Genomic DNA, 26,164 nt, shown 5'->3' on the forward strand with positions numbered 1-26,164 from the left:
GTGTGTGTGTGTGTGTGTGTGTGTGTGTGTGTGTGTGTGTGTTTTGAAAACAAGAGTATCTATAATCGACTCCGTTATATTCAGTCACACAACAGACAAAAAGAACTGTTTTCGCGTAATCAGTTGAAACAGTTTCGTTTAAGAACAGGTGCAAGTTAACGCGAATTCTTTGTGCATTTTCAGAGAAGCCTCACCAGCAAATTGTTCAGATTGTCAAATACTACGACCAGACTCGCCACAACCACATCAACACAGACCAACCATGGCACGGATAGCTGGAAACACAGACAATACAATGTTGGTGCGTTTGGTGCGGGACGCATCGGCCGAATGCATCTTCGAAACGTCGCTAACCACAGGCGCCTGAAACTAAAATGGGTGGTGGAGGACAAAGCAGAGGCGCGCGAAGCAACGCAAGACGAACTGTTTCTCCACGATACGCCTTTTAGTTCCTCCTCTGAGACGCAGTCGCTGCTGTCGGACCCTAGGTAAAGGATGTGGAATAGACGATGTCCGGAAATAACCCAGTCTGTATTTTTTTTATTTTTTTTTGGGGGGGGGTTGTCGAAAAGTTTTTTTTTATATTTTTATATTTTAATTTGTTTAAAAATTTTTTGCAATGCTTTTTTTTGCAATGCTTTTTTGTGTGTTCTTTCTTCTCTTCTTTTGCCAGACACCTGAGCAGACACAGTCGCATTCGTGAAGTGAATGACACTCAGCTGTGTGATCCCAGCCTTCCCATTGAAACCATAGCACTTCCACTCTCTGGGCCGGAGCTCGAAAAACCGACTATCCCCATTGGGATTCGAACTACGACCTCCCGGCCCGCAGTCCGATGCGCTAACCACTGCCGGTTGTCGAAGAGTTGCTTTCCCTTCTTACCATAGAAACATTGAGACAAGCGTACAATGTCACGTGTAGTATGCCTCGGTGTTTCTATGGAAAAGCAAGGAAAAACAAACAAAAGGAACACACGCAAAACAAAGACCAAAACCGAGAGAGTCATTTCCGAATATCGTCTATTACAGTTATGTTTTGTTTGGCATCGGCAGTCAGCAACACGCCGTAACTTCATTCAAATCGTCAAATCAGTACCGTTCCCGTCATTTTAGAAAATCTCCAGTACATCGAGTAAACTACTGGACCGATCTTTATGAAATTTTTCATGAGAGTTCCTGGGTATGATATCCCCAGTTGGTTTTTTTTCATTTTTTCGATAAATGTCTTTAATGACGTCATATCCGGCTTTTTGTAAAAGTTGAGGCGGCACTGTCACACCCTCATTTTTCAATTCCAAGCAATCTTCGACAAAGGCCGGACTTTGGTATTGCATTTCAGCTTGGAGGCTTTAAAATTAATTGATGACTTTGGTCATTAGAAATCTGAAAATTGTATTCAAATTATTTTTTTATTAAACGATCCAAAATTACGTTTATCTTATTTTTCATAATGTTCTGATTCCAAAAACATATAAATATGTTATTATTGAATTAAAAACAGGCTCTGCAAATTAAAAATAATTATGAAAATTATGATTAACATTAAATTTCCGAAAGCGATTTAAAAACAATTTCATCTTATTCGTTGTCCGTTTCTGATTCCAAAAACATATAGATATGATATGTTTGGATTGGATTAAAAACACGTTCAGAAAGTGAAAAAGAATAGAGATATAGAAAAGCGTGCTATCCTCCTCAGCGCAACCGCTACTGCGCTTTTCTGGATTGTTAATTTCACTGCCTTTGCCACGAGCGGTGGACAGACGATGCTACGTCTACGAGTGTTCAGTTTCATTCTGTGAGTTCGACTGAGCTTGACTAAATGTTGTATTTTCGCCTTACGCGACTTGTTAAATATTTTGGAACGCTGTTTTTGGATCACTGAAATCTGACTTAAGTGCCACCAAGTTATAATATCCCCTTTGATTGTCTCTTCTTCTCCAAGACTTTTGTTGTGTTTTGTTGTATTTCTTCTTCTTCAGGGTTCCAGAAATTCTGGTGACGTGTGAGCTCGTTTGCCCATTTGGGTTCCCCACACTATACTCTGAGAGCATAGTTAGCTTCACTCCGCTTTTGTTGGGTAGGTATGCTGGATATTTTCGTGTTTCCTTAACCCACCGAACTCTGACATGGATTACAGGATATTTTCCGTGCGCACTTGGTCTTGTGCTTTCGTGTGCACACGAAGGGGGTTAAGTCACTAGCAGGTCTGCACATAAGTTGACCTGGGAGATCGGAAACCGGGATTCGAACTCACGACCTCCCGATTAGGACTGGCCGACGTCTTACCACCACGCCACTGCGCCCGTTGTATTTGTATTGAAGGGATGTCACTATGTGTGCAGTTTGGACGGGGTGTTTATTTTCACCAACACCGAAAGCCACGCCAGCCTCATCACCCAAGCATTGGACAAAGGTTTGTCTGAGATATTCAGGTCTTAAAAAGGAGGGAGACTTATTAAAATGGGGTTAAATTTATAGAGCATGTAAACAACAAAAAACTCAAAAAGTATAAGGTCTGAAACGGGAGGGATTCCTACATTGTGGTAGGGGGGTCTTAAAGGGAGGGTTCCATGGTATTCAGATGTATTGACGGGTTGGTTCTTGGTTCTTGGTTCTTGGCTTTTAACGTCTCTTAAAACCGGCACGGTTGGCCTAGTGGTAAGGCGTCCGCCCCGTGATCGGGAGGTCGTGGGTTCGAACCCCGGCCGGGACTTTAAAATTGGCAATCTAGTGGCTGCTCCGCCTGGCGTCTGGCATTTTGGGGTTAGTGCTAGGACTGGTTGGTCCGGTGTCAGAATAATGTGACTGGGTGAGACACGAAGCCTGTGCTGCGACTTCTGTCTTGTGTGTGGCGCACGTTATATGTCAAAGCAGCACCGCCCTGATATGGCCCTTCGTGGTCGGCTGGGCGTTAAGCAAACAAACAAACAAACAAACAAACGTCTCTTAAACCTATGCGGGACCGATTCAAGTTCGTTTCCTTTCTCGATTTACATTCCTTTATCATGGTGGTCCCCGTTAATGAAACTATTTACCTTTTGGTCTAACACAGTCAAAGGAAGAATTAGGTTCTAATAGCTCATGTCTCCTCACACTGGATACTTCGTATTTGTTAAACATTTTAATCTTGTCTGGGGCAACGTTCCGGAATGTACGGAGGGAAAGAGCATCACATCACAATAACAAAACATAGCAATTCAACAAAATGTAAACCCTGTTTCATTGTTTGTTTGGATGTGATAAAAAGGGGAAAGCGACTTTTCCGCCCTGTAAGTAACTTAATCTACTAAAGTCTTGCTGTGTTTTGTATCCTAATATATTGATTTTACCGAATATAAAATCCAGTCAGGACCTCAGTAAGAACGAACGATGATCGTCAAGTTTTAAGACCGAAATAGTGCTTCAGACATGGTGGCTAAATTAAAACCTTTCCTGGAGGTCTTTTTCTACCTTTTATGCCAATGACATGAAGGAGTTGACTTACGCATTGATGTGTGTGGATTTAGACGTGTGTGTTCCCAGCGCGTGTGTGAAGGGAGTGTTTCAGGTAAGAGTCTTTTGTGTTTTGAATTTGTGATTCTTATGTTAAAGGCACAGTCAGCCTCCCGTAGACCATCAAAGACACTGTCAGGCTTTTACACACAGTACAAACACCCTTTCATTCAAACACTCACCGCTTGAGAACATCCTAGGTGCCCTAGGAAGTGTGGACTAACGGTGTGAGTTCTCTTTTTTTTATATTTTTTTATAGAGTTTTTACGTGATGCGGTTTTTGTGTGTGACAAGCCTAAATAAAAATTTCTGTTTACATCACAAATAGAAAAATAAAGTGGAATTGAATGGAATTGAATTGAATTAAATCGTATGCAATTGATGTGAAAAGAATTAAACAGAATGGTTTTGAATGGAATGGATTATTTGAATATTGAATTGAATTAGATTGAATTGAATAGTTGTGTTTCAGGGAAGGCAGTGTTTGTGGAGAAGCCCACAGCAGAGACGCGGGAGGAGATAGACCAGTGTTACTCCTTGGCACAAGCCAAAGGCACACACCTCTTCACGGGCTTTCAGAGGTTAGATTCATGGAGGCATTTCCTTTTCTTTTCATTGCTCGCTTGAAAATTTGGGTCGCTTCATCCCAGAGGAAAGCTAGCAGCTACAGAGTTAGCGCTACCCAGTTGTCCGCGTAGTTAGCTGTAAGCAGCCAACGGCAATAACCGAGGTCTTTTACGTGCCAGTGTGGTGACACGGTGGTGGGACATTGATTAAAAACACACACCACATTTAAAGATTACGAAGAAGTGTTGATTTGGAACTGTTCTTCCCTAAAGTTGCAAAGCACATTTTCCTTACACATGCCAGCTACTTTCAATGTTTTTTTGTTTTTTTTAAGTTTCCATAGAAACCTTCCTTGCTGTCTGCTGTCAACACTGTACTGTGTTCGCTGACAGTATGGCTTTTAACATGCAAAGTGCTAACGCAGAAAGGAGTCGTAATTCACAGACTGTTGACCCATCAGTTGTTGAACACTGTGTTCGCTGATAGTATGGCTTTTACATGCAAAGTGCTAACACAGAAAGGAGTCGTAATTCACTGACTGTTGACCCATTGTTGAACAACGGTGTTCGCTGACAGTATGGTTTTTTACATGCAAAGTGCTACCACAGAAAGGAGTCGTAATTCACTGACTGTTGACCCATTGTTGAACACTGTGTTCGCTGACAGTATGGCTTTTAACATGCGAAGTGCTAACACAGAAAGGAGTCGTAATTCACTGACTGTTGACTCATTGTTGAACACTGTGTTCGCTGACAGTATGGTTTTTTACATGCAAAGTGCTAACGCAGAAAGGAGTCGTAATTCACAGACTGTTGACCCATCAGTTGTTGAACACTGTGTTCGCTGATAGTATGGCTTTTACATGCAAAGTGCTAACACAGAAAGGAGTCGTAATTCACTGACTGTTGACCCATTGTTGAACACCGTGTTCGCTAATAGTATGGCTTTTACATGCAAAGTGCTAACACAGAAAGGAGTCGTAATTCACTGACTGTTGACTCATTGTTGAACAACGGTGTTCGCTGACAGTATGGTTTTTTACATGCAAAGTGCTACCACAGAAAGGAGTCGTAATTCACTGACTGTTGACCCATTGTTGGCTCACGTAAGTGTAGCCTATGCGATGGTAAACTTTGTCTGTCTGTGCGTGCGTGCGTGCGTATGTATGTGTGTATGTCTGTGGTAGAAACTTTAACATTTTTGGCTAAACACCGAAATACTCATTTCACGTGGTTAATTTTCAAGCACCATCTTCAAATTATTGAAGCAATGATCAACATTGTGTCGGCATGTGTGTAGTTAAAGCGTGTATCCAAAGAAAACGGGTGGTGGGGGGTTTTGAAGGGGTACAAGCAGTTGACTGATTTGTGTCGTGTTTGGCATGTAGACGGCAGGTCAGGTGTCAAGATCAGGTCAGGGGTCGCGCGAAGGATTGTGGTCCAGTTCTCACCTCGCCGATTCGCCGGGGAAGACGATTTCATGTTGTTCGGTTTCTAAGCTCCAGAAAAGTAAATAAAGAAGATACCAAAGGGAGATTTCCTACAATTTGATCTGCACAGCGTGTTTCCAATGTCCACGCGAGGAAGAGCTGTCGAAAGCGCGGCAGTCAGTGTCGATCTTGCAGCCGTATCCCGGTAAGTTCAGAGACAGATCTAGTGTCTCCCACTCTGATAACGTGTCACCTACTGTTAATCCGTTTTGTTTTAATTTCTTTTTATTTCAGCAGACACGGATGTCAAACACAGTGCTAGGCAGTCACCTCTAGTGAAATGAGTTGATCTAAAGTGCCTGTAATGTTTGGATGTCTTTGCTCGTGGTTCGATTTATGTGAATTTCAAGACTTGCAGTAGAGTCTCAAGTTAAGTTTACTCTGCCCGAAAAAAACTGTCCACCATTTTACTTGAACATGCAGATATAAGGAAACGGAATGAATCTGTTCTCAAAGTCAAAATGATCACGATTTTTTCCTCAGATTCAAAACATGCACTGTCATGGTTTTGTCTGTACAATTTAGTAAGTCTTAAAGTACTTTGCAACAACTTCCTTGAACGTGAAAGACAGTTTTTGAATGCTAGATCTGTATCGCGTTTCATTCCAGACTCGATCCTCTCTTTGATTGTAGATCTACTGTTTGCTGTTTACGCACTATCATATGATTCGCTATGTAACGTTTGGTAAGCTTACCTTGCCACAGCTTTCTTGTCTTTGTTGGCATTTCTGGCTGTGTTGACCGTCAGAATTATTTTAAGAACCAGGCTGCTGCAGTCGACATGTTTCGCATATTGTAGGGTTACCATGCTGCATAGGTAAGGCCAAAAAAAAAAATTGTCTGTTTAGGGTAACCCGACCGACCCTATCGATTTGGCGCCGACCCAAAAACTTTTTTTTGATTTCAAAAAAAAGAAAGAAAAAAAAAGAGGTAAAAATGCTAAAAAGAGACATTTGGCGTTTCTTTCTCTCCCTTTCTCTCTGTTTTATTTATACGTTAGTTTTGAAACATGTATTCATCAAATATAAGAAGTGAATGTTCAGCCAACATAGCATTTACAAAAACAAAAAAACAAAAAAACAAAAAAAAAACCTACCTACCTACCGACCTTACTTTTTTTGGTCATGTTACCCTAAACAGACAATTTTTTTTTTGGGCCTAAAGTGGCTTGTATAACCTGACTATTCTGTTTCAAAACACTGTTTATATTTGTGTAGGTTGTAGTCATCATAACTAATCGCATTTTGCCATTTGTTTCAGAAAGGAGGTTAACCTACAACAAGATCGACGCTATGTCAGATATATGCCTCAGCCACATGAAGACTTCCGAATTTAGATCTACTCGGCATGGTGACAAGTCTTGATGAAAAGTATAGGACTGAGGACAGCAGTGGAAAAAGTGCCCACATGGCAGGTACCTAACCTATTACCCTAGTCATTTTATCTGTTTGCCTTCTTTTGAAAATTATACATGGAGTTGATATGATGCGTTAGTTTTAACTGTGTGTGTGTGTGTGTGTGCGTGCGTGCGTGCGTGCGTGCGTGTGTGTGTGTGTGTTTGTGTGTTACGGAGTGAGTGAGTTTGTGTTATGTTACTGTTTGTTGATTTCTTACGGGAGCCTTGAAGGCTTCGCCTCTTGTTGAACACTGTGTTCGCTGACAGTATGGCTTTTAACATGCGAAGTGCTAACACAGAAAGGAGTCGTAATTCACTGACTGTTGACTCATTGTTGAACACTGTGTTCGCTGACAGTATGGTTTTTTACATGCAAAGTGCTAACACAGAAAGGAGTCGTAATTCACTGACTGTTGACCCATTTCTGCAAAGACTATAGCCCCGTTTCTGACCTGACACATACTGCGTAGTGCCAGCGGTCACGCCTGAGGTCAAGAGATAAGGTGGACAAAGGGGAACCAAAGGCCTGTGGTCAGCACATTTTAATGGCCCCAACTATGTCGGCTTACTAGTGCCAAAACCTGGTGTTACCATTATCACGAGAAAATTACTAAAAAACACTGTCAGTTAGCGTTTTCACGTGTTAATTACTCATTTTTACGTGAAAACTACTGAACTGATCTTTATGAAATTTGACATGAGAGTTCCTGGAAATGATATCCCCGGACGTTTTTTTTTTTCGATAAATACTTTTGATGACGTCATATCCGGCTGCAGTCGACAAACACAAATAATCCACACAAAATGAGACTGAATATTAGTGATCTAAAGAAAGACTTAGTTGAGCGACACCTTGCGGAAAACAGCGTATGCGACTGTGGTGATGGAACAGAAACTGCAACACACTTCTTACTAGAATGCCGTTTACACTTAGCTGCAAGGAACAACACAATCAACAAACTAACCAACAACCTCATACACACAGATATTCTACTTCATGGAAACCCCTCCTTGCAAACAAAAATTAACAAAAAAAATCTTTTTAACAGTGCAGGAATTTATTGGACAGTCCGGCCGTTTCGAACAGATAAACATGTAAAGTGAAAACAAAATCGATACGTCTACTCCTCTCTCTCTCTCTGCTCTCTCTTCTCTCTCTCTCTCTCTCTCTCTCTCTCTCTCTCTCTCTCTCTCTCTCTCTCTCTCTCTCTCTCTCTCTCTCTCTCTCTCTCTCTCTCTCTCTCTCTCTCTCTCTCTCTCTCTCTCTCTCTCTCTCTCTCTCTCTCTCTCTCTCTCTCTCTCTCTCAGGCTCTGTCTCTCTCTCGAGTCTCTCTCTCTCTCTTTCTCTCTCTCTCTCTCTCTCTCTCCCTCTCTCCCTCTTACTCGCTAACACCATAAATATTATATATGTATTCTTAAACGGATTTTTGTTTTGATGTACAATTTTCATTCAATTTTCCTTTCATGTTTGCTTGCTCTTTATTTGAACTGTACAATAGCCGCCATTTATATGTAATTTTCTAACTGTAAACACCACTATAAGCATTATGCTTGTTGTTGTTTACTCAATATGCGTTTTTTGTAAATAATGCACAAATGAATAAAACAGTTTAAACCACACACAAAAAAAAAAAAAAAATCCGGCTTTTTGTAAAAGTTGAGGCGGCACTGTCACACCCTCATTTTTCAATAAAATTTATTGAAATTTGTGTAAAGCAATCTTCGACAAAGGCCGGACTTCGGTATTGCATTTCAGGTTCGTGGCTTAAAAATTAATTGGTTTAAACAAGTTTATTCAGTAAATTCCATTGGTACTATTACCGCATACATGAAATAAGGAACATGGAGCACAACAAGCTAAGCTTATGAGCGTACTCTTAAAAGCAAATGAAATTTGGCGGACGATTTTAATATAACAAATTTGAAATAATGTCAAAATAATAATGGTAAATTATGGTAGACAAACATGTAACAATAAAAGGAAAAAAAACCAACAAAAAACAACAAACAAAAAAACCAATGCTAAACTAACAACAGTACTCACACGCGCTCGCACACTCACTCGCACACACACGCATACAATGACTTCCACATGGTTGAAAATAGAATACTACCAGAACAAGGAAATGTAAACAGTACTGCACATGGTGGATGAGATAAATGCATTCATTATTCAAAACGTTTGCTTAATAAGATAAACCTGAATAACTGGTCAAATATCAATGCATTTTCGCTGTCTGACTTGTCTCTATTGCCATACAGAAAATCATCAGCGGTTAGCAAATCATAGTTGGGCAGTGTTGACAAGGTGACTTCACGTATTTGAAGAGATAAGGGGCAATGAAAAATATAGTGCTCCGCATTTTCAACAGGATAACCACAAGTGCATGACGGGTCGGGAATTAAATGTCTGTCAAATAGATCACTATTTAGATTGCTGATCCTCAATCTCAGTCTGCAATGGATAATTTCTGATTTTCGATCAGATGTGTATCTATACGAGGGAACAACAGAATCATCAGAACTAATACGTTTTTTAAATAACCCAATAGAATCAAGTTGTTTTACAGTTTCTGGAAGCTCATTCCACAGGGAAGTCGAAGACAGAAAAAATGACTTTTTATACAATTCAGTTCGAGAGTGGGGAGTCTGTCTGTCAAGTGGTCTTCGTCTATGGTAAGGGTTCACAGAAGCAACGAGAGGAGGCAGACGTTCTAGTAAGTATGGTGGCACGCGTGCATTAACTAATTTGAAATACAAAATCAATTTGTGTCTTTTTCGCCTCTCCTTCAGTGTTGTAAATCCTGATTCATCGTACAATTTTTGGTGACTCGTGCCACGAACTGCACCTATAATGGTTCTTATGGCATCAAGATGCAAGTTTTCTAATAAAGTAGCTAATCTGTCAGAACAGTTATCCCAAATGACGTCAGAAAAATCAAAATGGGGAATAATAAAAGATTTATACATAAGTTCAAGTGCCTTTCGGCTAAGGCGATACTTATAGGACCGAAAACATGAGAGAAGAACACGTACTTTAGATATAATTGACTGAACATGTGATTCCCATTTGCAGTCGCTCTGAATCAGTACACCAAGATGTTTGTGAACGTGGTTTTCTCTCAGAACTGTTCCATCAAATACAAGAGGAAGGGTTTCAGGCATTCTATTTCCAGAAAAGGTCATCAAATCTGTTTTTAAATTATTGAAATTAACTTTCCATTTTTCCGCCCAGTGTGCAATTTTGGCTAAGTCTGCATTTAAGATCTGTGTCCGCGTGTTTGCATCATTTAGAGATAAATACAAACTGGTATCATCAGCAAAAAGTTTAATGACAGATTCGATATTAATGACAATATCGTTAATGTACACAAGGAACAACAATGGCCCCAGAACAGAACCTTGGGGAACACCTGAACAAACACGTCCGTATGTCGATTTCCTGCCTTGGATAACAACGGCTTGTAACCTGCCTGTCAAATAATCTTCAAACCATTTTAATAAAACACCTCTTATGCCTATAGCATATAATTTATGCAACAAACCCTTGTGCCACACTCTGTCGAAGGCTTTTGATATATCACAGAAAACAGCCTGAGTCGTCAACTGCTTATCTAAGGATTGGCAAAAATCGTCATACATACTCAACAACTGAAAACTAGTTGAATCACCAGGAATAAACCCTGACTGAGAAACCGTTAATAAATCATTCTCTGTGAGATATCGAAAAACATGGGCTTGAACACATTTTTCCAATACTTTTCCAATGCAACTGAGTAATGAGATCGGACGATAGTTACTGCAGTGTTCTTTTTCACCTTTCTTATAAATGGGATTCACATGAGCTACTTTCCAAATTTTCGGAAACTTTCCCTCAGCCAACGATCTCTGGAAAAGGGTTGCAAGCGGATTTGAAATAATACAAGCAGCAAGTTTAAGAAGTTTATTGTGAACCAAATCAGGACCTACTGCTTTCCTAACATCGAGGTTGTTTAGAACAGCGTACACCATTTCGGTAGTTATCACGAGAGGACTAATGGAAATGGGCTCTTCTTCAACTGGTGGAACGTCATCATCATGACCTTGTATATGCGACTGTCGTAGAAATGCTTCATTAAAAATCTCGGCTTTGTCCTCTGCAGAGTAATACACAATTCCATTGCTTTCAATCGGCGGAATCTCATTTGTACTCATTCCTTTCTTTTTCAAAAAAGAGTTGACTACCTTCCACCAGTCTTTATTGCCAAAATTATGAGGTGACAATATTCTATTTTCTAGTTCCCTAATGTGCTCTTCTTTCCTTTTTCTTATAACATCAGTCAAATTATTTCTCAACCGTCGGAAAAGAGACCAGCACCATACAGTATCCAGACGTTTGGCTAATGCGTGAATGTATTGCTTTTTCCTAATCAACTTTTTGATTTCCTCGGTGATCCATACAGCATCGTGTCCGTTCATTGTCACTACCTTTACAGGCATACATTCTTTAGCTATCATCATTAACTTATCGGAAAACATTTCAGCGGCGTCATCAATGGATTCTAAATCGACTATATTATTCCAATCTACACTTTCCATATCTTGCAACAACTTGTCAACATCGATTTTGGAATAATTATATAGTGTTCGTTTGAATGAACCACCCGACGGTAAGTCATAATTCAAATATACAAAAGGACACGAGTGGTCACTGCATACAGGTGGTAGAACACCAACTCTTTTTACCAAGTTAGGACACGGAGTTAATACCAGATCAATTATAGTTGACGAGGTATCGGTTATTCGAGTGGGTTCTGATATCAACTGAGATAAACTGTTTGTGTTCATTAATTCCCGCAGATGAAACGGGGGGTTAACAGTACAATCAGCGTTGAGATCACCAAAGATAATAAACTTATGTGGGGTATTCATGGCAAGTTGAACGGAATCGTTGATAAGAAGCCAATGGTCGACGGTTGCACTCGGTGGTCTATAAAACACACCAACGAGAAGAGTATCTTGACCCAACTTAGTCTCAATCCAGATCGCTTCCAAATCAGGTATACACAAGTCGATCCTCGGTTTGCAAATCAGATTACTATTTACATAAACGGCTACGCCGCCGTGGGAATCCCCGGGCCTATCACGTCTAACTGGAGGGTGGTAACCTTTTAAGCAGATGCAGTCTTGGTCAACTTTGTCCGACAGCCAGGTCTCAGATACAGTTATTATATCAAACTTCCCCAATTCGGCCTCAAGGAACGGTGTCTTATATTGAAGACTGCGAGTGTTTACATGAACAATAGAGATCCCATCCCCTCGGGTTGTGCTTGGTCCAGGATTAGGATGGATATCACCACACATAAACAACAATAAGCAAATTGCAATAGATATGGTTTGAGATGTAAAATTCACAGAATCAGCACAAAAAATGAGTGAGGTGGCATATTTCCACATCGAACCAGCAAAGTTCACAGCAATGTCGTAACAACATATTGGGTCGTTACGAGTAAGCTTCCGGGCAGGAAATAAAAACAAAAACAACGCAAGAGACAAGCCAGCACTACCACGAACGAGAATAATCATAAGCGACTGGATATTTCCCTTGTTAAGAAAAGATAGTTTATACACAGATAGCGCTGACGCAACAGGGAGATAACTTCCCACACTGGCTCTGTATTGAGACAGACTACACCCACCCATCTAGGTCACAGCTCGTTGCAAAAAATCAAACAAGGCAGAGCCAAGGGTGTGAGACAATCTCCCCGACACGTGCGCCCCATCCTTTTGCATCAGGCATGAAGTCATTGTGGACAACAACAAACAACAAGCAAACAAACCAACGATCAAACAGACACACAATCAACAACGTCGACAGTTAAAGTCAACAATCAAAAACAATCGAAAACAAAATATTTAGACACGCAGTCTCGCGTGTTAATGTAAAATATAGGGTAAACTAAGGTATCAATCAAAGGTAACTATTTCAAAAATAACTAAAAAAAATAACTAAAACAACCAGAGATAATAGAAGAGAAAGTACTGCCACTTGCTCTCTTGAACAACATTTAATGTTCACATGCAAAACAAAGGGTAAAATGCTGACCGCATTAAATTATGTCGTTTGGCCTGTGGTCTTTTAATACGTGCACAAACTAGGGCAGGCGTGGCACACCTGATGAGACACGCAGACCAGCTTAAAAGACACGTGAAAATACGTGAACAGTCCTCGTGCGAAAACGTGCACAAATAGCTGGTGGCAAAAGGAAACGAGGCGCCGAGTGAGCAAAGGCAAAGTTGTTTGACACAACGGGTGCAACGGGTACATGGTTCATAGGTACATGATTTTATCATCATTTTGTTTTTATCATCGAATCAGGTACAATGTACTTGAGATATATGACATAGTATTTTTTTATGTTACGCTATTGTGTGCATACCACAACTCAATTGTACACATTGAGCCATTATCAAAAGAGTACAAAGTGGCGCAGGATGTTTGTTTGTTTTTCACTGCATGTTTTATAAATGTTTAAACTTATCATAAGATGTGCATACCATGGCTTAACTATACTCATGAAACCATCATCAACATAGTGTGTAGTACATAGTACATAGAAGCGCAGAATATTTAATATGCAATACTGCATGTTGTATATTATATATATATTGTATATAGGCTATATTGTGGATACTCGTTTAGTCACTATACATATTCTAAACAATGCATCGCACTATGTGAGGAAACTTGAGACAATGCATCTAGGTTGCCTATATCAAAGCGAGCAGGTTGCGCATGGTGGTCACTCTGGTGACTGCACTACCGCGCTTCACAAAAATTGTCCCATCCCGTACCCACGTCTCCTCGAATTTCTTGTCTTTCTTCAACTTTCTTGCCTTGGCAGCAAGCTCAGAACGCACCTGAGTTAGATCGTCGTTGATGAAGACTTGGGTCGGCGTCCTAGCTGCAGCCCATGCGCGGTCGGGGAGGATCTTCTTAGCATCGGTCTTGGCTAAGGTTTTCTTGCTCCTCATCAGAGCTGACTTGAACCTGTAGGAGGCGAACTTACAAATAATGGCTCTGCTGTAAGTGTCACCTGGTCCCGGTCTCCTCCCAACTCGGTGACTCCTGTCGAGCATGGCGTCGGTGAGCTCGACGCCTACCGCCTTGCCGACAGCCTTGATGACGCTATCAGTATCCTCGCCGTCCAGCTCCGGGACATTGTTGATGCGGATACAGTTCCTCCTGCTGTATTGCTCGAGGTCGTCAACCTTGTCCCGAAGCTGGTCGATCTCGTCGTCCCGCTTCTCCAGCTCACCCCTGTAGTGCGCCACCTCCGCCTTCAGCTCGCCTAACTCCTTGCGGAACTCGCTGATCACCTGTGCTGCAACTGCTGTCGAGAGGGCCTTCACGAGGTCTGGATCGCTCAGGAAGGTCTGGAGCTTCTCCTTCAGCCGCTGCTCCTCCTGATTGGCCTTGCCCTTGGGATTGGGTGTGCTGGACGCCATGTCGGGGGTGCCGGTGATGATCGTCTCGTCAGGGTCCGGATCACTGAAGCTATCACTGGGACAGACTCGCTTCTCGGGGTCTTGAAGGGGCGAAGCAAGCCGCTTCGACATTGACAGCTTGGTAAAGTCCGGTTCAACAAGTATCACTCAATGTAGACCTACAACTTCAAAATACTTTTTCCCTGCGCCTGTGCCACAATAACAGCGCAACGCAAGGGTGTGTCTCAAGCGTCATAAACACTAGCACGTGCAATGCATGTTCAACACGAATACGAATACGAATGCGATGCCGATAACACAGTCCGATATGAACGTAAAACACACCGTTAATACCAAAGAATGGCCATTATCACAGCAACCTGGCAACGCAGACAGCACACATATGAAAAAGCATAGTCCAGACACCTTCACATGCCTACCACACGCCAACACAACACCACATTGCACTGCAACTCAACACAATTCACATTTTCTTGCGAGAGCAAACAACAGACGTCCCTACTCATCCGCCATCTTGGATCCCTCCCTCTTAAAAATTAATTGATGAATTTGGTCATGAAAAATCTAAAAATTGTAATACATTTTTTTTTTTATATAAAACGATCCAAACAAAACGTTCATCTTATTCTACATCATTTTCTGATTCCAAAAACATATAAATATGTTATATTTGGATTAAAAACAAGCTCTGAAAATTAAAAATATAAAAAAGTATGATCAAAATTAAATTTCCGAAATCGATTTAAAAACAATTTCATCTTATTCCTTGTCGGTTCCTGATTCCAAAAACATATAGATATGATATGTTTGGATTAAAAACACGCTCAGAAAGTTAAAACGAAGAGAGGTACAGAAAAGCGTGCTATGCAGCACAGCGAAACAACTACCGCGCTGAACAGCCTCGTCAGTTTCACTCCGTTATGCACAAGCGGCAGACTACGGTCATTGTGAAAAAATGCAGTGCGTTCAGTTTCATTCTGTGAGTTCCACAGCTTGACTAAATGTAGTAATTTCGCCTTACGCGACTTGTTTGTTGTTGTTAGGGACAATTCGACGACGCAAAGCGATTAGTTGAGGGCATGAAGCGTTCGAACCTCCAAGGGGGGTCCGAACATTTTTGATAAAAATAAGAAAAATGGTGCAAACTGGTGCAATTTGAGCCAAGAAACTTCCTTTAATACACCTTCCCAAAATTAAAATTAAGAAGACAAATTTAGATCAAAACAAGGACAATTGACCGATCTGGTGTAACCTGAGCCAACATTTTACTCAACTACTTTCTGAAATCGCCACTTAGAAAAGAAAGGCCTGCTCCTAGGGGGGTCCGGGGGCATGCTCTCCCGGAAAATGTTTTGATAAAAATAAAGGAAAATGGAGCAATCTGGTGCAATCTGAGCCATAAGTTTTTCTTTAATTTCATTTTTTTTCTTTCTCTTTTTTAAATTTTTTTTAGGCTAGGGGGGTTCCGGAAACCGCCCCTGCCCAAAGACACAATGTTCCGCTTCGGCACAATCAATCTGTCCTTTCTTGACGTATTCTCCATTATTCAAAGCTACTGTGTGTGCAGAGGGGGGTTGTTTTGCTGAATAACGTTTGTGACACACACCAGTATAGTTTTGCAATGTTCATCAAGCAACAAAAAACAGCTAGGCTGTTGAATGTTTGGTATGTGTGACCCAGGGAGTGGCTTGGGTTTTGTCAACTAGAGGCCCCATTGACTGACTCAGCCATGAATCAATCAGTCATTTTGCAAACCAATCAGTCAAGAAACAAACCTTTCCTTCCACCACGGGACTGCACTGCCGCAATTGTGCATTACGGCAGTGAGGAGAAACTTCTGAAAGTTGTTTACAATGTACAAATGAGAGGAAAATTCAATTCATTTCTTCATTTTCTTGTTTATTTTCCAATGGTCGGTCTTACATGAAGAGGAAAAGAACGTATGAGGACACAATAACCATATTTATTTCAATTTAATTAAGGAAAGAGAAAGAAAAAAAAACCCCACCCAGTAGACAAAAATAAGACGAGCTGACTGACTCTGCTGCATGTCTATCGGTCAGTTGACGGATGGAGACCCATGTGTGTCGTTTTTTTTCTCGAATTTAACATGGCTAAAAGACCGATGACCGACGCCCAAGCCTATCCCTGTTTGTCCAGGTGAAAGGATACTCTGCTGAGTGTCCGTCATAGACCATTTATCCTGGACCGCCAACTAGCTCTCTCTCCGCTCTTTCTCTCTACATAGACCATTTATCCTGGACCGCCAACTAGCTCTCTCTCCGCTCTTTCTCTCTACATAGACCATTTATCCTGGACCGCCAACTAGCTCTCTCTCCGCTCTTTCTCTCTACATAGACCATTTATCCTGGACCGCCAACTAGCTCTCTCTCCGCTCTTTCTCTCTACATAGACCATTTATCCTGGACCGCCAACTAGCTCTCTCTCCGCTCTTTCTCTCTATTACGAGGTAGCGGCCTCTCGCATTTAGGAACCTACGCTTACATGGCCTTTCAGAAATCAGGGGAACGTGATATCCGGTGTCGATTGTAAACATGGACGAAGTTGCCGAGGTAAGTTCTGAAAATGCTAAAATAAACTCAGCAAAAGTGCATATGGAACATGTTTTTCGATGAGTTTTGTTAAGTTTAGTTTGGAGTTTTGGAAAATCCAGTTCATTGTTACCTCCCTTTGTCACAAATAACTGGAGCGTGCTTTCTTTTTACTGTCTTCGAATCGCTGGCCTTTCAAACCGGACGCGACGCGCCCCTGAAAGCCGAGAGTCGTAACCTCGAAGGGTCACGTGACGAGTTGGCGGTCCAGGCTATTAGGTCTATGGTGTCCGTTGATCTCTGGTGGTCTGGATGGATTCGGGATATTATGCGACCGCGATTTGAGTGCAACTCTTTGTGATGAGTCAACCGTTCATTGTAAAACAAGTTATATGACTGGAAAGGCCATCCATTCCCCTATCATATTCAACAAACACATTGATTTTACATAAGAAAGTGCCAGTACAGTGGAACCTACAACACAGACACCCCTCAAGATCAAATCAGTATAGAAGGAAGTTGTATCTTATATGTGTTTTGTGCAGACGGCTAGACCCCGCGATGTCCGACCTATACACAGCAGTGCGACACAGAGGGCTGGTGGGCAAAATCTTCAACATTCACACCGTGTCCCGCGACTCGCCTAAACCAAGCTATGACTTCCTGGAAAACTGTGGTGAGTGTGTGTGTGTTTGTGTTTGAGAATGCGCTTTAAAGGGCAGCTGTCGGGTTGCCTGGTCTCAAAGATGCGCGGAGTCGCGTGCAAAAACGCGAGTTTTTCGAGTTGATTCAACTAAAGACTGTTGATTTGGTCCAGAAGAAGACACTTTCATCATTAGTTTGAAACCATTAAAATGCGTGAAACTTTCTGCTAGTTCTCACAATCCGCAAAAAAACGAAGCAGTTGGCAGGCCGAAACGACTCAAAATCCGCGACCGACAACTCTGTCAGCACAAGAAAGACGCCGCAGCGTTAGCCTTGCTGTGACGTCACTCGAGGAAGCCGATAAGGCCGCTGTGAAGTTTACAGTACAATGTAGACTACAGCTGGACATCTGTAATGCTGTACGCGTGATTGATTCTTGCACAAAGTAAAGTATTAGGATGGTGGTATCTTCTCAAGACCCACGTTCCCATTTTCTCTTCTTTGATCTGACCGACTGCAACCTTTACAAGTCATTTCTAAAGCATGCTGTTGCTACTCCTCCAGTCCACCCGGTTAAACCATAAAGTTGCTCAACCACAGACCCTCGTGTCCCTTGTAAGCAGACACTGTACACTTATGACACACCAATTACCGTGTACGTGTGAGGTACTGAATTCAAGACAAAAGCCAACTCTGTCGGTGGGAAAATCTAGGAAAGAGATGATGATAATACATCTTCAGTTACTCACTCAAGTAGATAGACGAGATAAGATAAAGGGAAGAGAGACGGAGACAAAGATGAAACAGTGGATCTAGTGTGGAAAATGGGGGAGGGGGGTTCGGCCGCAAAAATTCAAAGATGAATTTGTCACTGTGTTTGTGATGGTTATCGTGTGTGTGTGTGTGTTTGTGTGTGAGTGAGTGTGTGTGTGTGTGTGTGAGTGTGTGTGAGTGTGTGTGTGTGTGATAACACGTATGTGTGTGTGTGTGTCTGTGTATATGTGTGATAACACGTGTGTGTGTGTGTGTGTGTGTGTGTGTGTGTGTGTGTGTGTGTGTGTGTGTGTGTGTGTGTGTGTGTGTCTGTGTGTCTGTGTGTGAGTGTGTTTGTGTGTGTGTGTTTGTGTTCCTCGACGCGTGACAATATCTGCCAATAAGTTGAACAAAAACAGGGTTCAAGTGGAACAAAAGCAGGAGGGGGACAGAAGACATGTTATGAACTCCGTTTTTTACTGCGAAATTTTGGCCTGGGAGAAGTCACCCCATCCTAAGTTTCTCTTCACCTACTCGTGAAGTATGCTTGAGGGCTTGACTAGACAACCCGATTGCGCCCATTACACGGCATAAAGAGAGCACCGTTCAACCCGGCCGATTCCGCGGCTGACGTCACGCGTCCAAGGGAAGTAATTTTCGAGCGGGCTGCATTGACTCGGCCAAGAATGCAAACTTTCTTCGATTAAAGACATTGTAGCATGTCTAAAGTCTTCGGACTTGTGTTATCAAGCTGTCAAAATCACCAAGTAACTTTTAAGTATAGTTTCAGTTACATGATAACTCATTCTAAGGAACAGATTTTGAGAGCCACAACCCGACAGCTGCCCTTTAAATGTTATGTTTATATCTATAGCTAATATTTAAATAAGAAAAAAGAGACACCCCTGAGACAATTAATTGTAAGAACAAACAAATCGCGTGAAGCGATATAAAAACTTCATTTAGCCAAGCTGTCGGCATTAAAGTAACAGATAAACACACAAAAACAGTCATCGCCGAGACTATATTTAAGATAGTCTCGACTAACCACACCCAAAAACAGAGACGGGCCACGCTCGTCTCCGGGTAGCGTGCAAACGCAGTGCTTACTTAACCTATTTTCTGTCATTCTGAGCACATTTTTAGAGTAAACATGACATAGGTATATATTTTTGAATTCAGGAGAAATTGAGAAATACGATGCACTCACTTTAAATCTGTTAGTGAAAATTTGATTTTAATGACAACCTTAATGAGCAAACTAATTAACTAGTTTTTAAGCCTCCAAACTGAAATGCAATACCATAGTCCGGGCTTCGTTAAAGATTACTTCACCAAAATTTCAACAATTTGGTTAAAAAATGAGGGCGTGACAGTGCTGCCTAAACTTTCACAAAAAAGCCGAATATGACGTCAACAAGGACATTAGTAAATGAAACAAGAAGGGCAAAGCCCATACGACTCACATGCTTTACACATTTTTCCTACCAAAATACATGTGACCTTGACCCAAGGTCAAGGTGATCCAAGGTCATGCAACACAAAGCTGGTAATTCAAGACATATGGTGCTTATTGGCTCTTTCTACCATGAGATATGGTCACTTTTAGTGGTTCACTACCTTATTTTGGTCACATTTCATAAGGGTCAAAGTGACCTTGACCTTGATCATATGTGACCAAATGTGTCTCATGATGAAAGCATAACATGTGCCCCACATAATTTTTAAGTTTGAAACAGTTATCTTCCATAGTTCAGGGTCAAGGTCACTTCAAAATATGTATACAATCCAAATTTGAAGAGCTCCTGTGACCTTGACCGTGAAGCAAGGTAAACCAAACTGGTATCAAAAGATGGGGCTTACTTTGCCCTATATATCATATATAGGTGAGGTATTGAATCTCAAAAACTTCAGAGAAAATGGGAAAAATGTGAAAAATAGCTGTTTTTTAGGCAACATTTATGGTCCCTGCGACCTTGACCTTGAAGCAAGGTCAAGATGCTATGTATGTTTTTTGGGGCCTTGTCATCATACACCATCTTGCCAAATTTGGTACTGATAGACTGAATAGTGTCCAAGAAATATCCAACGTTAAAGTTTTCCGGACGTCCGACTCGGGTGAGTACATAGACTCACTTTTGCTTCGCATGTGAGTCAAAAAACGCCTGGGGATATTTATACCCACGAAGTCTCATGTGAAATTTCATGAAGATTGGTCCAGTAGTTTTCTCTGAATCGCTCTACACACACACACACGCACACACACACACGCACACACACACACACACACACACACACACACACACACACACTCACGCACACACACACACACACACACACTGACACACACACACACACACACACACACACACACACACACACACACACCACCACCACCACCCTCGTCTCGATTCCCCGTCTATGTTAAAACATTTAGTCAAGTAAAAACCCAGAAGGGATTTGTAGCCCCAAAAGAACAAAACGAATCATCCCCAATCCCCTACTTTGTGAATCCGCTATTTATCTTACTAGCACTTTTCCTCTTAGAAATGCTCTCGCTAATAAGGCGTATTTATTTTCGTGCATGATATAATAAGCGGTTAAAGTTGTTGATTTATGTTTGAAGACAATCTAAACTTTCAGATCCCAACGGCTGCAACCTTCTGTCCGACATGGCTGTCCATGACGTGGACATCATCGTATGGCTGACGCAAGCGGAACTCCCAGAATTCATCTACGTCGTCACGCATGCGCACGACCAGGTTCTCGCGGACAAGGGAGTGGATGATTCTTTGACGGTGGTGATCAAGTACAAATCTGGCGTCATCGCTACCATCGATAGTTGCAGGGAAACCACTTACGGCTACGATATTAGGGTAGAGGTGAGGGTTATCGGGTTATCGTCCACTTTAGCATTGTAAATTCAAGAAAGTTTTGATGTTGTTCTGCAAGCTAATCCTCTGAATGTGTATACATTTTTAAGTCAATCAATCAATCAATCAATATGAGGCTTATATCGCGCGTATTCCGTGGGTACAGTTCTAAGCGCAGGGTTTTAAAAAAAAAATTTTATGCAATTTATATCGCGCACATATTCAAGGCGCAGGGATTTATTTATGCCGTGTGAGATGGAATTTTTTTACACAATACATCACGCATTCACATCGGCCAGCAGATCGCAGCCATTTCGGCGCATATCCTACTTTTCACGGCCTATTATTCCAAGTCACACGCGTATTTTGGTGGACATTTTTATCTATGCCTATACAGTTTTGCCAGGAAAGACCCTTTTGTCAATCGTGGGATCTTTCACGTGCACACCCCAATGTAGTGTACACGAAGGGACCTCGGTTTTTTGTCTCATCCGAAAGACTAGCACTTGAACCCACCACCTAGGTTAGGAAAAGGGGGGATAACATTGCTAACGCCCTGACCCAGGGTCGAACTCGCAACCTCTCGCTTCCGAGCGCAAGTGCGTTACCACTCGGCCACCCAGTAAGCATAACGTTATTTGAATTGCCATTTGGGTCACGGAATGTGATGCACAGACGCGTTTTATTAAAGGTACTGAACTTTTCAAATCCAGGTGCACGGAGCCCCTGGGGCTTTTAGTCATACCTCAGGCAGCTAGCTATCCGTTAGAAGAACTACCAAATTTCATTGACTTGCACCCAAAGAGTCAAGAACTGCGATTTTTTTACGAATTAATTTCGTACTCGGACCCGGCTGGTCTTCACCTATTTTTGGATCTAAATTTAGATCAGGTAGATCACCACATCATGCACAAAAAGACACTTCACTTAGCAAACTATGTCAGACGTCATCATGAGTTTGTGTAAAACAAAATGGAGGCCGGAATCACTCAGTTGAATCGAACTCCGACCAAACACCATGTAATAACTAGGTTAATTTATGCACTCGCGTGAACAAGAAACTGTCGAGCTTCACAGATGTCGTCGTTGGGTAGTTTTGGGTTTGTTTTACTACCATAGGAGGATTTTTGAACTGTAAATGCACTCAGCTGCAACAAAAACGCAAAACGAAGGCTGTGAGCTGCATTGTGCCTTTTAGATGTGGTTTAGAAGAAATACATCGACGCAGCCATTTTCATTGAGAACAAAAGTAACAGCTTAATTAAGGGAGACCAAAATGTCGTTCTAAAGCATTCTTTTTTTTTTACCATCGACACCAATGGCCAATTAATGCTCACTTTTTGACAGAAATTCTTACCTGAATAAGGATAATCAATGCTTGAGCTAGCTAACTTGCTCCTCAGAGACAGTGTTGCTATCAGGCACATCAGTCTTCCGTCTTTGACGCATACTGTCAGTAATCATTGAAAGAAGCATTATTTGTAAACGTATTGGTAAACCGAATTAACGGTGCAACGGGCGCGTGTCAGTGAAGCATGTTTGAATCATGGGTGTTCAAATGTTGTGTCGAGTACGCTAATTTTCCTCAAAACTTGACACCAAGTTTGCTTGAGAATACCCCAAGTGCAAAACAGGGGTTCCCATGTCTGGCTTTTCTTGCCATGAAGGACAAGTTCCAAAGAAAAGATTTCGTGATCAAAAGGAAGAGTAAACAGATCAGATTCGACTCGTTTCACAAACCTTTTGCCATGTTCAAAGAGAGCAATTCATGGACTGTCGTTAAACAGAATTCATCAGACGCTGAAGTTAAAATGTACACCACCAGCATCATACTTCTTGTTTCCCTAATTTCCTGGACTATTTGATTTGTATTCATATCTTATCTGTGCCCACACATTTACTGCTTCTTTTTTTCTGTGTTACACATTAATCGACAAACTCATCTGAAGATGTCTTTTTCTCCTTCTCAGGTGTTTGGTTCGGATGGAATGGTGGTGGCAGAGAACCCAAGGGAGAGCAGCGCGGTGATAAATGGAGCAGCAGGGGGCACAATCCGGCGTCTCTTCCACTCCTTTCCACAACGCTTTGAGAAAGCTTTCCAGCTTGAGATTGACCACTTTGTGCGATGCATGGATGGTAAATAAATCATCGTCATCGTCGTCGTCATCATCATCGTAAAAAATCATCGTCGTCATCATCCTCATCTGATATTGTCATCGTCATCAATTGACATCATCATCACTATTGTTATCATCTCTCTCTCGCTGTGAGTGAGTGAGTGAGTGAGTGAGTGAGTGTGTGTGTGTGTGTGTGTGTGTGTGTGTGTGTGTGTGTGTGTGTGTGTTCGGGCTGGGATGGAGAGAGAAATAGACAGAGATATAGACAGAGAGACAGACAGATAAAAGAAAGAGAGTGACGGAGAGAGATAGAGAGAGACAGACAGACAGAGAGAGACAGAGAGAGACAGATAAACCACACACACAGACACACACACACACTGACGCACACACACACACACACACACGCACTGACACACACACACACACACACACACACGCACTGACACACACACACACACACTGACACACACACACACACACACACGTCGTATTCACGCATACTTCAAGATTGCTCTGAATTCACAGAAAAGTGTGTTCCTTTCAGGCACAGACGAACCACCAGTGACAAAAGACCAGGCTCTGATGACGGCGCGCATTATTGAGAAAGGGGTGCAGTCTTTTCGAGAAAAGCAACCAGTCTACTTCTAACGCGTCAGCTTCCGTGAAGGTTTAGCTTCTGTGAAATACTGTCTCCAGAAACTGTACAAACTCTGAATTCTGTATTTGGACTCAGTGTTACCACTGTGAAAACATATTCGTCTATCCTATGCAAGCCGCGTAGGTTCAATAGAAGCTGTCAGACAATTGTACAGAAATGTGTGTATGTACTTTCGAAGCCTTACCATCTTGAGAGGCCCAGCATTGGTCTATTTGTTAAACACAGAATATTATATGTACAATTCAGTACAGAAATTGGCAATAAGCTAAACGTCTCGTAAAGTGCTGTTCACATGACAGACTTGCAACCAACTGTTGCCCAACTTTAGTCGTTTGAAAGTCGCTCCCGATCGTTGAGGCCGAATCGGCGAAAAGTCTGCCATGTGAACAGCCCCAGCGATTTAGAAACCGTTAACGATTCGGGCCAGACTCGTCAGCGACTCCAAAACTCAGTTGAGCACTGCTCGGCTCGGCCGTGACTCGTCAGAGACTTTTTCCAGACTTTTCTTATCGCGCTCACTGATTTGTTAGCTCTATAGTCTTCCCTTCTCCGAAAAAACAACGAGGACGACCGGACAATCCCGAAAAGCTAAGTCTGGCGAGAATCGCCGCTTAAACTAGTTTGCGAGTTTGTGCTTGCCGCCGACAAAAAATCGCTTGAAAGTTGGGCAAAAGTTGGTTGCAAGTGTGCCATGTGAACAGCACTTAAATGCGAGCCGGTTTCCTTTAAACGTGTCAGCACATATTCATTATTCGACCTCAGGTTCCATGAACAATCCCCATAGTTTGCCATAGAGGAATTACAAGTACGTTCCATGAAGAATCCGCAAGGTTTGCCATAAAAGATTACTAGTAAGTTCCATCAAGAACTCCCATGGCTGCCATATATGAATTACAAGTAGGTTCCATAAAGAATCCCCATGGCTACCAGAAATGAATTAGAACTAGGTTCCATAAAGAACCCCCATGATTACCAGAGATGAATTAGAACTAGGTTCCATTAGAATCCCCATGGCTGCCATATATGAATTACAAGTAGGTTCCATAAAGAATCCCCATGGCTGCCAGAAATGAATTAGAACTAGGTTCCATAAAGAACCCCCATGGGTGCCAGAGATGAATTAGTACTAGGTTCCATTAGAACCTCCATGGCTGCAAGAGATCAATTACAAGTAAGTTCCATCATGAACCCCCATGGCTGCCATATATGAATTACAAGTAAGTTCCAAGAAGAACTCCCTTGGTTTTTTTTTTCCATAGATGAATAACAAGTAGGTTCCATGTAAAACCCGTGGTTTGCCATAGATGACTTATAAGTAGCCACCATTAAAATGCCAATTCGCAGCACCCTGCACCGAAGCACAAAACCACTACTCTGTACTACTTCTGTGAAATGCAAACTAGGTCGAGTATCTTCCTCGCATTGGCTTGCAAATGACCTCAGAATTCTTGCATACCACAACAGGATTTTTTTCTGGGAAAAGCTGCTATTGCTTATTCTTTAAAGGCATACTAACGCACTCCCGTGTTTACAAAGTGTAGTTTGCCCACAATCGATGTCAAACGCACCATAAGACCATATAATGACGATACGTCACCATGCGCGGACCATAATACATGCATTACAGCTTGTTCTAGCCTCTGAAAAAGTGAGGATGTCAACAAAGCCGCGGTGTTCTCTCCCTTGCATCAACGTTACATGTGTTGCCAAATCTATAAATAGGACGATCCAGATCAAAATGAAAATTCAAATATCTCAACATTTAAGGGGTCCTAGACCACAATATTTTGCAGGGAACTTAATTTAGTCTGTCTCCAGCTGTTGGTAAAGCAATTAGCGTGTATAGTCATCGAGTACATATGGCTTTAAGGGTTAAGTATCTTCCTTTATTTGTAATTATTGTCCAGACTTGAGTTCTGATCTTTGCTAACGTTTAAAAAAATATTTGCAGCCTTACTGACAACTAAGTACTTGATTTATTTTTTCATGTATTTTTTCTCTGAAAGTTTTTCAAATCTCGTTAGAGAATGACGTTATTGAGTATGTATGCATGAAAAGGGTATGTGTCTTTGTGTGTGTCTAATGTGCTGCGATGTGTGTGTGTGTGTGTGTGTGTGTGTGTGTGTGTG

General features: G+C 41.8%; 1 protein-coding gene and 1 long non-coding RNA gene across 2 annotated transcripts in view; both read left to right on the top strand.

Annotated features, from left to right (window-relative positions):
- LOC138983825 (uncharacterized oxidoreductase YrbE-like) overlaps window positions 1–26,095 on the top strand; it is a gene marked incomplete at its 5' end in the record, with an annotated part of 27,019 nt that extends 924 nt beyond the window's left edge. The window contains 7 exon segments of the mRNA XM_070357157.1: window positions 184–488; window positions 2,345–2,415; window positions 3,967–4,075; window positions 17,532–17,662; window positions 21,028–21,266; window positions 23,228–23,393; window positions 23,922–26,095. Of these exon segments, the coding sequence (XP_070213258.1) occupies window positions 184–488; window positions 2,345–2,415; window positions 3,967–4,075; window positions 17,532–17,662; window positions 21,028–21,266; window positions 23,228–23,393; window positions 23,922–24,025 (1,125 nt within the window). The 3' untranslated portion in view covers window positions 24,026–26,095.
- Window positions 1–26,164, top strand: part of LOC138983859 (uncharacterized) — a 410,309-nt gene that overhangs the window by 31,534 nt on the left and 352,611 nt on the right. The window lies entirely within an intron of this gene.

Source organism: Littorina saxatilis, linkage group LG13 (assembly GCF_037325665.1).
Source record: "Littorina saxatilis isolate snail1 linkage group LG13, US_GU_Lsax_2.0, whole genome shotgun sequence".
NCBI classification, from domain to species: Eukaryota; Metazoa; Mollusca; class Gastropoda; order Littorinimorpha; family Littorinidae; genus Littorina; species Littorina saxatilis.